At 62.9% G+C, this 14,200-nt stretch overlaps 3 protein-coding genes across 3 annotated transcripts; 1 reads left to right on the top strand and 2 right to left on the bottom strand.

The window, feature by feature from the left end:
- Positions 1-1,412: 1,412 nt before the first annotated feature.
- LOC117437919 (folate receptor gamma-like) lies at positions 1,413-5,390 on the bottom strand. Its single transcript, XM_034072765.1, has 5 exons — positions 5,309-5,390; positions 4,601-4,733; positions 4,320-4,519; positions 3,102-3,226; positions 1,413-1,699 (listed from the first exon to the last, which is right to left on the bottom strand). The coding sequence occupies exons 2-5, from the start codon at positions 4,727-4,729 to the stop codon at positions 1,413-1,415; spliced, it is 741 nt and encodes a 246-aa protein (XP_033928656.1). The 5' UTR covers positions 4,730-4,733; positions 5,309-5,390.
- Positions 5,391-6,076: 686 nt separating this feature from the next.
- ANAPC15 (anaphase promoting complex subunit 15) lies at positions 6,077-7,863 on the top strand. The gene is made up of 4 exons (XM_034074559.1): positions 6,077-6,230; positions 6,362-6,421; positions 7,454-7,591; positions 7,667-7,863. Exons 1-4 carry the CDS (start codon positions 6,111-6,113, stop codon positions 7,712-7,714), a joined length of 366 nt encoding a protein of 121 aa, XP_033930450.1. The 5' UTR covers positions 6,077-6,110; the 3' UTR covers positions 7,715-7,863.
- A 156-nt stretch (positions 7,864-8,019) lies between these two features.
- LOC117437917 (transmembrane O-methyltransferase homolog) lies at positions 8,020-12,817 on the bottom strand. Its single transcript, XM_034072747.1, has 4 exons — positions 12,559-12,817; positions 10,490-10,686; positions 8,604-8,925; positions 8,020-8,075 (listed from the first exon to the last, which is right to left on the bottom strand). Exons 1-4 carry the CDS (start codon positions 12,815-12,817, stop codon positions 8,020-8,022), a joined length of 834 nt encoding a protein of 277 aa, XP_033928638.1.
- Between the last annotated feature and the right edge of the window lie 1,383 nt (positions 12,818-14,200).

Below are 14,200 nucleotides of genomic sequence, written 5' to 3'. Positions count from 1 at the left end.
GTGGGATGCACGGGGGAGATGAGGAGCACCGGGCGGGGGGAGACCGGGAAGGGAGGGGGGGGAGCGGGGGGGGGGGACGGAACATGGGGTCCGGGCCGAGGGTGACCCCCCCCCCGAGAGCCGCAGTGGGCACCGGGACACCTTTGGGGTCCCATCCCCTGTATGGGCCCCTGCAGGGACCCCCCCTTTCCCAGCACGGATAAATGGGTGCCCCCCTCCAATCCCAAAGGGAGCAGGACCCCCCCCCATATCCCTCCCTACCCCCCCCCCCCCCCCAGGCACAGCACCCAATTCCAAGTGGAGCAGAAGAGTTTCCTTTATTCAATGGGGGAGAGACACACACGGTCTGGGGTACCCCATGGGGGGATACACAGTTTGGGGTGTCCCATGGGGGGAGACACAGTTAAGGGGTATCCTATGGGGAAAGACACACAGTCTGGGGGGGCCCCGTGGGGGGAACACACAATTTGGGGTGTCCCATGGGGAGGGACACACGGTTTGGAGTGACCTGTGTGAAGGCAGTTTGGGGGTGCCCATGGGGGGGCACGGTTTGGGGGAGCCCATGCAGCCTGGTGGTACCCCTTAAGGGGTACATGGTCTGGGGGTACCCCATGGGGAGGACACAGTCCGGGGGTGTCTATGGGAGGGAGGACACGGTCTGGGGGTACCCCATGGGGGTACACGTGGTTTGAGGATGCCCCATGGGGGGGACACACAGTGTGGGGTATCCCATGGAGCAGGACACACAGCTGGGCTGATCCCACTGGGGAACACACACGGTCTGGGGGTACCCCATGGGGAGGACACAGTCCGGGGGTGTCAATGGGGGGGAGGACACAGTTTGGGGGTGCCTCATGGAGAAGACACCATCTGGGGGTGCCCTATGGGGGTGGGACAGACACAGTTTGGGGGTTCCCATGGTAGGGAGGACACAGTTTGGGGGTGCCCATAGGGGGGCAGGGTTTGGGGGTGCCCATGGGGTGGGGACGGTTTGGGGGTGCCCTTAGGGGGGGCACAGTTTGGGGGTGCCCCATGGGGAGGAGGCAGTTTAGGGGTGCCCATGGGGAGGACACGGTTTGGGGATGCCCCATGGGGAGGAGGCAGTTTGGGGGTGCCCATGGGGGGCACGGTTTAGGGGTGCCCATGGGGAGGACACGGTTTAGGGGTGCCCATGGGGGGTCACGGTTTGGGGGTGCCCCATGGGGGTCACGTTTTTATGGTGCCCATAGGGGGAGGAGGACACAGTTTCGGGGTGCCCATGAGGGAGGACGCGGTTTGGGGATGCCCCATAGGGGGCACGGTTGGGGGTGCCCATGGGGGAGGTCACGGTTTAGGGGGGGGCACTTACCGGGGGTGCCCCATGGGGAGGACACAGTTTGGGGGTGCCCATGGTGTGCCCGGTCCGTGTTTGCTCATAGCACCCCCCTCACCACGGGCAGCAGCAGCAGCCCCAGCACGGCCGGTACCGGCAGCCAGGGGGCTCCGGGGGGGGCAGCGCCGCGGGCATAGAACAGCGCAACGGCAGCGTTGGGGTTGGGCAGCGCCGGGTCCCACCAGAGGCGGATGCAGCGGCCGCTGCCCCTGCCCAGCCCCGGGACCCGGTACGAGTGAGACCAGACCCGTTCACACAGCGCGGATGGAGACGGGAACACTGCAGGGAACGGGCGGCACAGAGACCCCTGCGGGCACCGGTTCGTACCTGCGGGGGCAGCACCGGGGTCAGCCCGGGGTCAGCAACGGGGTCAGCGGGGTCAGCAACGGGGTCAGCGGGGTCAGACCCGGGGTCAGCGGGGTCAGCAGCGGGGTCAGCCCCGGGGCACCGGTGCGGGATCAGCAATGGGGTCAGCGGGGTCAGCGCCGGGGTCAGCGGAGTCAGCCTGGGGTCAGCCCGGGGTCAACGGGGTCAGCCCGGGGTCAGTGGGGTCAGCACCAGGGTCAGCCGCGGGGTCAGCCCCGGGGTCAGCAGGGTCAGCACCAGGGTCAGCGGGGTCAGACCCGGGGTCAGCGGGGTCAGCAGCGAGGTCAGCCCCGGGGCACTGGTGTGGGGTCAGCAATGGGGTTAGCGGGGTCAGAGCCGGGGTCAGCGGGGTCAGCCTGGGGTCAGCCCGGGGTCAGCGGGGTCAGCCCGGGGTCAGCGGGGTCAGCCTGAGGTCAGAGGGGTCAGCCTGGGGTCAGCCGGGTCAGCCCAGGGTCAGCGGGGTCAGCACCAGGGTCAGCGGGGTCAGCCCAGGGTCAGCGGGTCAGTGGGGTCAGCACCAGGGTCAGCCGCGGGGTCAGCCCAGGGGTCAGCAGGGTCAGAACCAGGGTCAGCGGGGTCAGCCCCGGGGTCAGCAGGGTCAGACCCGGGGTCAGCGGGGTCAGCCCCGGGGCACCGGTTCGGGGTCAGCGGGGTCAGCCCCAGGTCACCGGTTCGGACCCGGGGGCACCGGCACCCGCCTGTGGTCCCCGGTCATGGGCTGTGGGATGGGGGCGGCTCTGGGGTCATGGGGAGCACAGCACAGGGAGAACCCCAACCCATGGAGACCCCAACCCATGGAGATCTGCCCATGGGGACCCCACCTAAGACCCCCTCAAAGCCATAGGGTTGACCATGGAGACATCCAACCCATGGAGACCCTCAACCCACAGGGACCCTCCCAAGACCCCCTCGAAGCCGCCATGGAGCTGGGATGGAGTCACCTCATCATGGAGATGCAGGATTTACCATGGAGACCTGAGCTTATGGGGACTCTTAAGCCCCAAGACCCTCTCACAGCCATAGGATTACCCATGGGGAACCCCACCCCATGGAGAGCCCCAACCCATGGAGACCTCCAACCCATGGGGAACCCCAACCCACGGGGAACCCCTCCAAGATCCCCTCAAAGCCACCTCCCCTGCAGCAAGATGTGGGGTTGACCATAAAGACCTTCAACCCATGGGTACCCCCCATACATGGGGACCCACCGAAGACCCTTCTCCCATAGGGTTGACCATGGAGCCCCTCACCCCATGCAGAGCCCTCAAAGCCCCCCTGGAAGCAGGACTCAGGCAGTGTCAATGGGTGCCAGTGACCCATAGGGGTCCCGCTATGGGGTGTGGATCCCAGTGCCCCCCCTGACCTGAGCTCCAGTCCCAGCCCTTGTGCCAGTTCTCCTTGCAGGTGAGCGCGTCCCTGCAGTCCTCCCACCACTGCTCACAGTCCTCCCGGCACAGGGGCACGTGTAGGATCCGCTCCCGGCGCCAGCTGGTGTCAGCCTGCGGCACAGGAGGTACCACCGGGGGCACCGGCTCACACCGGCAGCACCGGCTGCACCCCAGCCAGCCCATCACCCCTGTGCATCCCTGAGCATCCCAGTTCATCCCTGTGCATCACTGTGCATCCCAGCTCACCCTGGCAGCCCCGGCTGCACCCATCACCACTGTGCATCCCAGTTCATCCCAGTTCATCCCGGCTCACCCCAGGACCTCTGGCTGCCCCCTGGCCAGCCCCATCACCCCTGTGCATCCCTGTGCATCCCTGTGCATCCCAGTTCTAATCCATTCATCCCTGTTCATCCCAGTTCAACACCATTCACCCCAGTTCATCCCAGTTCACCCCTGTTCATCCCAATTCACCCGAGTTCATCTCAATTCACCGCTGTTCATCCCAGTTCATCCCAATTCACCCCAGTTCATCCCAGTTCAACCCCATTCATCCCAGTTCATCCCAGTTCAACACCACTCATCCCAGTTCATCCCAGTTCACCCCTGTTCATCCCAATTCACCCCTGTTCATCCCAGTTCATCCCAGTTCACCCGTGTTCATCCCAATTCACCCCAGTTCATCCCAGTTCAACTCCATTCACCCCAGTTCATCCCAATTCATCCCAGTTCATCCCAGTTCAACACCATTCATCCCAGTTTATCCCAATTAACCCCAGTTCATCCCAATTCACCCCTGTTCATCCCAGTTCATTCCAATTCACCCCCATTCACTCCAATTCACCCCACTCACCCCAATTCACCCCTGTTCATCCCAGTTCATCCCAGTTCTAACCCATTCACCCCTATTCGTCCCAATTCTATCCCACTCACCCCTGTTCATCCCAGTTCACCCCAATTCACTCCTGTTCACCCCAGTTCACTCCTGTTCATCCCATTCATCCCTGTTCATCCCAATTCACGCCCATTCACCCCAGTTCACTGCTATTCATCCCATTCACCTTTGTTCACCCCCATTCACCCCCGTTCACCCCAGTTCACTCCTGTTCACCCCAATTCACCCCCGTTCACCCCCGTTCACCCCATTCACCCCCATTCACCCCATCTATGGGTCACCCCATGCTGTCTGGGGGTGCTCCTGCCCCACCTTGTCAATCCACGGCCCCAGGTTGGGGGAGCACTCATACAAGCAGGTGTCCTGGATGAAGTGGCGCTTGCAGCTGGGGGGCATCACCCCACAGTGGTCCCAGTTAAAGCCATACAGGTAGGACTGGTCCCGGTGCGCCTCGAGGCTGGTGTTGGCCGTGCAGCAGGCGTTGTCCTTCCAGAGCGAGCACTGCACGGAGCGGGGCTCAGCACCGCGGATGGGGCTGCCCCATAGCCGCAATGGGGAGAGCTATGGGGAGCACGGACCCACCTGCCCATAGAGCTGCCCCTCGGGGCCAGGCTCTGCCTTGTGGTGCTTGGCATCCATGCAGGTGTTGAGCAGCGAGTCCTGCCCCATAGCTCCGGCCACGAGCAGCACCAGGACCCACAGCACAGCCATGGTCCTGTCCATGGGCACGGGCTCAGCGCTGCAGTGGGGCACGCAGTGGGGCACGCAGAGGGGCACACAGTGGGGCACGCAGAGGGGCACGCAGAGGGGCACACAGTGGGGCACGCAGTGGGGCACTCAGGGGGGCACGCAGTGGGGCACGCAGTGGGGCATGCAGAGGGGCACGCAGTGGGGCACACAATGGGGCACGCAGTGGGGCACGCAGTGGGGCACGCAGTGGGGCACGCAATGGGGCACACAGTGGGGCACGCAGTGGGGCACACAGTGGGCACGCAATGGGGCACGCAGTGGGGCACGCAATGGGGCACGCAGAGGGACACGCAGGGGGGCACGCAGTGGGACACACAGAGGGGCACGCAGAGGGGCACGCAGTGGGACACGCAATGGGCACACAGTGGGGCACGCAGAGGGGCACGCAATGGGGCACGCAGTGGGGCACGCAGTGGGGCACGCAGAGGGGCACGCAGTGGGGCACGCAATGGGGCACGCAGTGGGGCACGCAGAGGGGCACACGGTGGGGCACGCAATGGGGCACGCAATGGGGCACGCAGAGGGGCACCGGGTTCTTACCTCGGGGATGCAGGTGCCGCGATCTCAAAGGTCGTGGTGCGGAGCAACCCTTGGACGACGAGCACGGGACGTCAGCGGCGTGTGGGGCACGGGGGGGGCACGGTGTGGGGCACGCTGTGGGGCACGCTATGGGGCACGCTATGGGGCAGGCTGTGGGGCAGCAGCCGGGTCCTTGTCCGTCTGTCCGGCGCCGGGTGGGACCCGACAGCAGCCAAAATCCACCCGGGAATGTTGTTTCCTTCCCTTCGCCATAGGGGACATGGGGGGGCCGAGGGGGGGGTTCGGGATAGGCCCATAGGGGGGTTTGGGGGTGGCCTCGGGACCGGGTCCCATTATAAGGGGCAGGATTGGACCCCCCCATAGGGCTGTGGGGTCCCCCCATGGGTGCTGGGGGGGGAAGGGGGATGGAGATGCCCCTGGGGGGGCAGGTGTCCCCATAGGGGGGCACAGGGGAGAGGGGGGGGTGGGTACCACTTGGGGGTCAGTGATGCTCCGGGGGGGGGAAGGTGCCACCATGGGGGGGTCACAGATACCCCACAGGTGTCACATGTACCCCACAGGTGTCACATGTACCCTATTGGTGTCACAGGTACCCCATTGGTGTCCTGTGCATTCCCATACTCAGCCGTTAGGGGGCGCACCTCCCCAACCGTCCCTCGCCCCGCCCCTTGTAGGCGTGGCCTCCATCCGCGCATGCGCCGTGAGTGATCCACACTGCCGAGCGGCCCTCGGCCGCTCCTGGTGCCGTTCCCGTTCCCGTCTCCATTCCCGTTCCCGTCCCCATCCCCGTCCCCCCCCCGCCATGTCCACGCTGTTCCCGTCGCTGCTCCCCCGCATCACGGAGCCTCTATGGTTCAACCTGGACCGTCCGTGCGTGGACGAGACGGAGCTGCAGCAGCAGGAGCAGCAGCACCAGGCCTGGGTGCGTTTTGGGCTCAAACCAGCCGGGTTTGGTCAATGAGGCTTCAATGGGGGGGGCGTTAATGACAGTGTTAATGGGGGGGGAACGGGGGGGGGGTTTGGGGCTCATCCTCCTCTCCCCCCCCCCCCCAGCTCCAGAGCATCGCCGAGAAGGACAACACTTTGGTACCCATCGGGAAACCGGCGTCCGAGGTGGGAATGGGGATGTGGGGATGGGAACGGGGATGTGGGGCTGGGAATGGGATGTGGGGATGGGAACGGGGATGTGGGGCTGGGAACGGGGATGTGGGGCTGGGAATGGGATGTGGGGCTGGGAACGGGGATGTGGGGCTGGGAATGGGATGTGGGGATGGGAACGGGGATGTGGGGATGGGAATGGGATGTGGGGCTGGGAACGGGGATGTGGGGCTGGGAACGGGGATGTGGGGATGGGAACGGGATGTGGGGCTGGGATCGGGGATGTGGGGCTGGGAACGGGGATGTGGGGCTGGGAACGGGGATGTGGGGATGGGAACGGGATGTGGGGATGGGAACGGGATGTGGGGCTGGGAACGGGGATGTGGGGCTGGGATCGGGGATGTGGGGCTGGGAACGGGATGTGGGGCTGGGAATGGGATGTGGGGCTGGGAACGGGGATGTGGGGATGGGAACGGGGATGTGGGGATGGGAATGGGGATGTGGGGATGGGAACGGGATGTGGGGCTGGGAACGGGATGTGGGGCTGGGATCGGGGATGTGGGGCTGGGAACGGGGATGTGGGGCTGGGAACGGGGATGTGGGGCTGGGAACGGGGATGTGGGGCTGGGAACGGGGATGTGGGGCTGGGAACGGGATGTGGGGCTGGGAACGGGGATGTGGGGCTGGGAATGGGATGTGGGGCTGGGAATGGGATGTGGGGCTGGGAACGGGGATGTGGGGCTGGGAACGGGGATGTGGGGCTGGGAACGGGGATGTGGGGCTGGGAATGGGATGTGGGGCTGGGAACGGGGATGTGGGGATGGGAACGGGGATGTGGGGATGGGAATGGGATGTGGGGCTGGGAATGGGGATGTGGGGCTGGGAACGGGGATGTGGGGCTGGGAACGGGATGTGGGGCTGGGACCGGGATGTGGGGCTGGGACCGGGATGTGGGGCTGGGAACCGGGATGTGGGGCTGGGATCGGGGATGTGGGGCTGGGAATGGGGTGTGTAGGACCGGGAATGGCAGCGGCTCTGCCCCCATAGCACTATGATGAGGAGGAGGAGGAGGATGATGAGGATGATGAGGACAGTGAGGAGGACTCGGAGGACGATGAGGACATGCAGGACATGGACGAGATGAACGACTACAATGAGTCCCCTGACGATGGGGAGATCAACGAGGTGAGGGGGGCTCCGGTGTGGGGCTGAGCCCCACAAGTTGTGGGTCCTCCTCTGCTTCCCCTTCCTGCTGCCCAGGTGGACATGGAGGGTGCGGAGCAGGACCAGGACCAGTGGATGATCTGAGTGTGCTGAGGCCGTTCCCAACCGGAGCTGCACTGGGGGGGTCCGTGTGCCCCCCATAGCACTGGGGGGGCTCTGTGGGGCACGGACAGACCCAAAGCCTGGGTGGGAACTGCCATTCCCGTTCCCAAATAAACTCTCTTTTTAAGTAACCACCTCCCAATGTGGTTCAGTGGCCACCACATTCCCAGTGTGTTCCCATCATGTTCCCAGTATGTTCCCCCCATGTCCATGTTCCCACCACATTCCCAGTATGTTCCTACCATGTGCTATTCCCGCCACATTCCCAGTGCATTCCCACCATGTTCCTACCCCATTCCCAGTGTGTTCCCACCACATTCCCTCTGTGTTCCAACCACGTTCCCTGTGTGTTCCCAATGTGTTCCCACCACATTCCCAGCATGTTCCCACCACATTCCCAGTGTGTTCCACCATGTTCCTAGTGCATTCCCACCAGTCCTAGTCCCTTCCCATCATGTTCTCACCACGTTTCCTCTGTGTTCCCACTCCGTTCCTGCCCCATTCCCAGTGTGTTCCCACCACATTCCCAGTGCATTCCCAGCATGTTCCCACCACACTCCCTGTGTGTTCCTACCCCATTCTCAGTGTGTTCCCACCACATTCCCTGTGTGTTCCCACTGTGTTCCTACCCCATTCCCAATGTGTTTCCACCATATTCCCAGTATGTTCCCACTATATCCATGTTTTCACCACATTCCCAGTGCATTCCTATCATATTCCCACCATATTCCCAGTGCATTTGCATCGTCCCACATTCCCAGTATGTTTCCACCAGTGCTATTCCCACCCCATTCCCATTGTTCCCACCCCATTCCCATTGTTCCCATCCCATTCCCACCCCATTCCCACCCCGTTCCCGTTGCATCCCCACCTGCATCCCTGCCGGTGTACCGCAGCTCAGCGATGCCATCAGTGATGCCCTGGCAGTACTCGAGGGTGGCTCTGTGCAGTCGGCAGCGGAAGCGGCCGGAGCCGCGTGCGTAGCGCAGGAACCGCGGCGCTCCCGGCACCAGCACGTGGTCAGCCATGACGGTGGCTCCCGGCGCCAGCAGCCGGTGCCGCTCCAGCAGCCGCAGGTCGCGCTCGTAGCAGCTCTTGCCGTGCTCCATCAGGATGAAGTCAGTGGTGTCCATGCGGTGCCGGGAGCGCAGCTGTGGGATCACCTCCTCCGAGGGGCCCACGATCAGCTGCACCTGCAGCGGGACCTGGAGCTGCTGCATGGGCCTTCACAGCCCATTCCCAACCCATTCCCAACCCATTCCCAGCCCATTCCCAGCTCATTCCCAGCCCATTCCCAACCCATTCCCGACCCATTCCCGACCCATTCCCGACCCATTCCCAGCTCATTCCCAGCCCATTCCCAACCCATTCCCGACCCATTCCCGACCCATTCCCAGCCCATTCCCAGCTCGTTCCCAACCCATTCCCAACCCATTCCCAACCCATTCCCAACCCATTCCCAACCCATTCCCAACCCATTCCCGACCCATTCCCAGCCCATTCCCAACTAATTCTCAACCCATTCCCAGCCCATTCCCAACCCGTTCCCAGCCCATTCCCAGCCCATTCCCAACCCGTTCCCAGCCCATTCCCAGCTCATTCCCAGCCCATTCCCAACCCATTCCAAGCCCATTCCCAGCCCATTCCCAACCCATTCCCAGCCCATTCCCAGCCCATTCCCAACCCATTCCCAGCCCATTCCCAACCCATTTCCAGCCCATTCCCAACCCATTCCCAACCCATTCCAAGCCCATTCCCAGCCCACTCCCATCCCCATTCGCATCCCATCTGGTTGCTCACGGTGTGCTCATCGAACCCCGCCAGCCGGATGACCTCCTGCCTATTCTCATCCCATTCCCATCCCATCCCATCCCGTTGCTCACGGTGCACTCATCAAACCCCACCAGCTGGATGACTTCATGCCTATTCTCATCTCATTCCCATCTCCATTCCCATCCCATTCCCATCCCATCCCATTGCTCACAGTGCGCTCATCGAACCCCGCCAGCCGGATGACCTCCTGCCTATTCCCATTCCCATCCCATCCCATCCCCGTTCCCATCCCATTCCCATCCCCATCCCATTCCCATTCCCATCCCATTCCCATCCCCATCCCATCCCATTGCTCACAGTGCACTCATCAAACCCCGCCAGCCGGATGACCTCCTGCCTATTCCCATCCCATTCCCATTCCATCCCCATTCCCATCCCATACCTATCCCATTGCTCACAGTGTGCTCATCGAACCCCGCCAGCTGGATGACCTCCTGCCTATTCCCATCCCATTCCCATCCCCATTCCCATCCCATTCCCATCCCATTCCCATCCCATCCCATCCCTGTCCCCATTCCCATTCCTATTCTCATCCCATTCCCATCTCATTCCCATTCCCATCCCTATTCTCATCCCATTCCCATCTCATTCCCATCCCATCCCCATTCCCATCCCATTCCCATCTCCATTCCCATCCCATTCCCATCCCTGTCCCCATCCCCATTCCCATCCCATCCCATCCCATCGCTCACAGTGCGCTCATCGAACCCTGCCAGCCGGATGACCTCCTGCCTATTCCCATCCCATTCCCATCCCATTCCCATCCCCATTCCCATCCCATTGCTCACAGTGCGCTCATCGAACCCCGCCAGCCAGATGACCTCCTGCCTATTCCCATTCCCATCCCCATCCCTATTTCCATCCCCATCCCATCCCCATTCCCATCCCATTCCCATCCCATCCCATTCCCATCCCATCACTCACAGTGCGCTCATCGAACCCCGCCAGCCGGATGACCTTCTCCGCCATAGCCGCTCTCTGCGGGTCCCGCTCCACCGTCAGCAGCCGCGCTCCGGGCGGCAGTGCCCGCGCCAGCAGCACCGCTCCGTACCCGCAGGATGTGCCCAGCTCCAGCACCCGCTGCGGGCTCCGTGCGCTCAGCACCCGCTCCACCACCCGCCCTGCGCCAACGGGACAGGGCACAGGCATCAATGGGGACAGGGCACAGGCACCGGCATCAATGGGGACAGGGCACAGGCACCGGCATCAGTGGGGACAGGGCGAAGGCACCGGCATCAATGGGGACAGGGCACAGGCATCAATGGGGACAGGGCACAGGCACCGGCATCAGTGGGGACAGGGCACAGGCATCAATGGGGACAGGGCACAGGCACCGGCATCAGTGGGGACAGGGCACAGGCATCAATGGGGACAGGGCACAGGCACCGGCATCAATGGGGACAGGGCACAGGCATCAATGGGGACAGGGCACAGGCACCAGCATCAATGGGGACGGCACAGGCACCAGCATCAATGGGGACAGGGCACAGGCACCGGCATCAATGGGGACAGGGCAAAGGCACCGGCATCAATGGGGACAGGGCACAGGCACCGGCATCAATGGGGACAGGGCACAGGCACCGGCATCAATGGGGACAGGGCACAGGCACTGGCATCAATGGGGACAGGGTGCGGGGCACCGGCAGCAATGGGGACTGGGCACAGGCATCAATGGGGACAGGGCACAGGCACCGGCATCAATGGGGACAGGGCACAGGCACTGGCATCAATGGGGATGCAGGATGGGGCACAGGCATCAATGGGGACAGGGCACAGGCACTGGCATCAATGGGGATGCAGGATGGGGCCACCGGCATCAGTGGGGACAGGGGATGGTGATGCCGATGCCATTACCAGCAGGAACAGGGGATGTGGCATTGACCAGCAGGGACAGGGCTTCCCAGGGGCACCGTGTGGTGTGGGGCAGTGGTTGTGGGGCTGTGGTCCTGGCACAGGGCTGTGGTGGCAGTGCCATGGCCATGCCAATGGTGCCAAGGCCATGATGATGCCAGGGCTGTGCCAGTGGTGACTGTGATGCTATGGCCACATCAATGGTGCCATGTCCATGTCAATGGTACCAAGGCGTTGTCAACAGTGGCAAGGCTGTGCCAACAGCATCACAACCTTACCAGTGATGCTGTGGCCACACAAATGGTGTCACAGCCATGTCAGTGGTGCCATGGTTATGTTGATGATGCCATGACCACACCAACAGTGCCATGGGCATGCCAGTGGTACTGTGGGCATGCAACAGTGTCACGGCCATGCCAACAGTGCTGTGGCCACAACAATGATGCCATGGCCATGTTGATGTTAAGGCCATGCCAACAGTGCCATGACCACACTAACACTGCTATGCCTATGACAATGATGCCATAGCCATGGCAATGATACCGTGGTCATGTCAATGGTTCCATGGCAATATTAATGGTGCCATGGCCTTGTCAATGGTGCTCTGGCAATAACAACGATGCCATGGCTATGTCAATGGAGCTGTGGCCATGCCAGTGGTGCTGTGGCCATACCCATGATGCCATGGCCATGTCAATGATGCTATGGCCATATTAATGGTACTGTGGCTATGTCAGTGATGCCATGGCAACGTCAGTGATGCTGTGGTCATGTCAGTGGTACTATGGCAATGTCAATGATGCTGTGACCATGTCAATGATGCCATGGCAATGTCAATGGTGCCGTGGCCATATCAATGACGCTGTGGCTATGTCAGTGATGCTATGGCCACGTCAGTGGTGCCATGGCCATGTCAATGATGCCGTGGCCATGTCAATGACAGTGTGACCATGTCAGTGATGCTGTGGCCATGTTAGTGATGCTATGGCCATGTCAGTGGTGCCATGGCCATGTCAATGATGCCGTGGCAATATCAATGATGGTGTGACCATGTCAATGGTGCCGTGGCCATGTCAGTGACGCTGTGACCATGTCAGTGATGCTGTGGCCATGTCAATGGTGCCGGTGCCTCCGGTGCTGACCTTTCTCAGGCCCCACGCAGCTGAGGTGCTCGCAGCGCCGGCTCCACTGGTCCAGGGTGAGCAGCACGTGCCTGGGGTCTCCGGGCACCGCGTGCGTCAGCAGGTACTGGAGCGCGCGGTGCTCCCGTGGCACAGAGCTGAGCCTGTCCCGCAGCCAGCCCAGCGCCACCCGCGCCACCAGCACCACCCAGTGCCGCGAGCGCAGCGCCAGCGCCAGCACCAGCGGCACGAACGCCAGCGCGATGGCCACCGACACCATGGGGCTGGGGGGGGAGACACGGGTGGACACATGGACATGGACAGCCCCATAGACACAGCCCCATAGCAGACACAGCCCCATGGACACACAAAGCCCCATAGACACACACAGCTCCATAGCAAACACAGCCCCATGGACACCGACAGCCCCATAGACACAGCCCCATAGCAAACACAGCCCCATGGACACACACAGCCCCATAACAAACACAGCCCCATGGACACCGACAGCCCCATAGACACAGCCCCATAGCAAACACAGCCCCATGGACACACACAGCCCCATAGACACACACAGCCCCACAGGCAGCATTTGTGCCATGAGCTGCAGTGCTCTGCACCCCTCCAGTCTCCCCCCAACACCGGTGCCCCCCAGCATGCCCCCCCAACCCCCATATCCTGCCCCCCAACCCCCAGATCCTGCCCCCACCCCCGGAGCTTGGGGGTCGCCAGGTGCAGCAGGGGTTGGGGGGCACGTACCTGGTCCCAGCTGCGCAGGGGGCAGGGAATGGGCAGGATGCTGGAGCTGGAGCTCTCTGGACACCAGGATCAGGAGCTGGGATCAAGGATCTGGATCCCTCTGGGCTGTGGAGATCAGGACCAGGACCAGGATCAGGACCAGGATCAGGATCAGGACCAGAACCAGGATCAGGATCTCTCTGTGTTTGGCTCTGGAGCTGCCGTCGCTCTCTCAATAATTGATGAAGCCGCAGCTCCGGCTCCGGTTACTGCTGAGGGGGCCGGGAAGGGGGGGGGGGAGGGTGGGTTTGGGGGTGCAGGTTTGGGGGTGCAGGTTGGGTTGGGGGTGCAGGTTTGGGGGGTGCAGGTTGGGGGGGCAGGTTTGGGGGGTGCAGGTTTAGGGGTTGGGTTTGGGGGTGCAGGTTTGGGGGTGCAGGTTTGGGGGGTGCAGGTTGGGGGGTGCAGGTTTGGGGGTGCGGGTTTGGGGGGTGCTGGTTTGGGGGGTGCAGGTTTGGGGGGTGCAGGTTGGGGGGGCAGGTTTGGGGGGTGCAGGTTTAGGGGTGCAGGTTTGGGGGTGCAGCCTTGGGGGGGGTCAGGAGGGCTCAGGACCCCCCCATAGCACAGGATCAGACCCCAAACAGGGATGCTCATCACGGCGCCGGTACCAATGGGATCGCTCCTCCTGACCCGCACCCCGCGGGGTCAGCTCAGGTATTGGTTACACATCATGAATATTCATGAGGGTCCCCAGAGGGGGCGGGGACGATGCTCAGCTCCGTTAGCGCATGCGCACAGCACAGGCGTTGGTCCCTACCTGAGCCCTGGGGGCAGTTCAGGTGTCTGAGCCACGTGGCTTCATGGCACGTGCTGGCCTTGTGTCAGTGGGGTCAGTGAGGGCAATGGGGGCAATGGGGGCACTGTGGTC

Source organism: Melopsittacus undulatus, chromosome 2, assembly GCF_012275295.1.
Source record: "Melopsittacus undulatus isolate bMelUnd1 chromosome 2, bMelUnd1.mat.Z, whole genome shotgun sequence".
In the NCBI taxonomy this organism is placed as follows: domain Eukaryota; kingdom Metazoa; phylum Chordata; class Aves; order Psittaciformes; family Psittaculidae; genus Melopsittacus; species Melopsittacus undulatus.
This window is presented reverse-complemented; position numbering and strand designations above follow the sequence as displayed.

Bases quoted from the DNA above. Each gene is read 5' to 3' on its own strand.
- ANAPC15 (XM_034074559.1), top strand. From the start codon at position 6,111: ATGTCCACGCTGTTCCCGTCGCTGCTCCCCCGCATCACGGAGCCTCTA. The intron at 6,422-7,453 runs GTGGGAATGGGG...CTGCCCCCATAG, and splicing joins TCGGGAAACCGGCGTCCGAG to CACTATGATGAGGAGGAGGA. The intron at 7,592-7,666 runs GTGAGGGGGGCT...CCTGCTGCCCAG, and splicing joins ACGATGGGGAGATCAACGAG to GTGGACATGGAGGGTGCGGA.
- LOC117437919 (XM_034072765.1), bottom strand. From the start codon at position 4,729: ATGGCTGTGCTGTGGGTCCTGGTGCTGCTCGTGGCCGGAGCTATGGGG. The intron at 4,520-4,600 runs GTGGGTCCGTGC...CGCTCCGTGCAG, and splicing joins AGGGGCAGCTCTATGGGCAG to TGCTCGCTCTGGAAGGACAA. The intron at 3,227-4,319 runs GCACCCCCAGAC...GGCTGACACCAG, and splicing joins ATTGACAAGGTGGGGCAGGA to CTGGCGCCGGGAGCGGATCC.
- LOC117437917 (XM_034072747.1), bottom strand. From the start codon at position 12,817: ATGGTGTCGGTGGCCATCGCGCTGGCGTTCGTGCCGCTGGTGCTGGCG. The intron at 8,926-10,489 runs GTGAGTGATGGG...GTCCCGCTGCAG, and splicing joins CGGGGTTCGATGAGCGCACT to GTGCAGCTGATCGTGGGCCC. The intron at 8,076-8,603 runs GTGGGGATGCAA...GGGAACACACAG, and splicing joins GTACACCGGCAGGGATGCAG to GGAACGTGGTTGGAACACAG.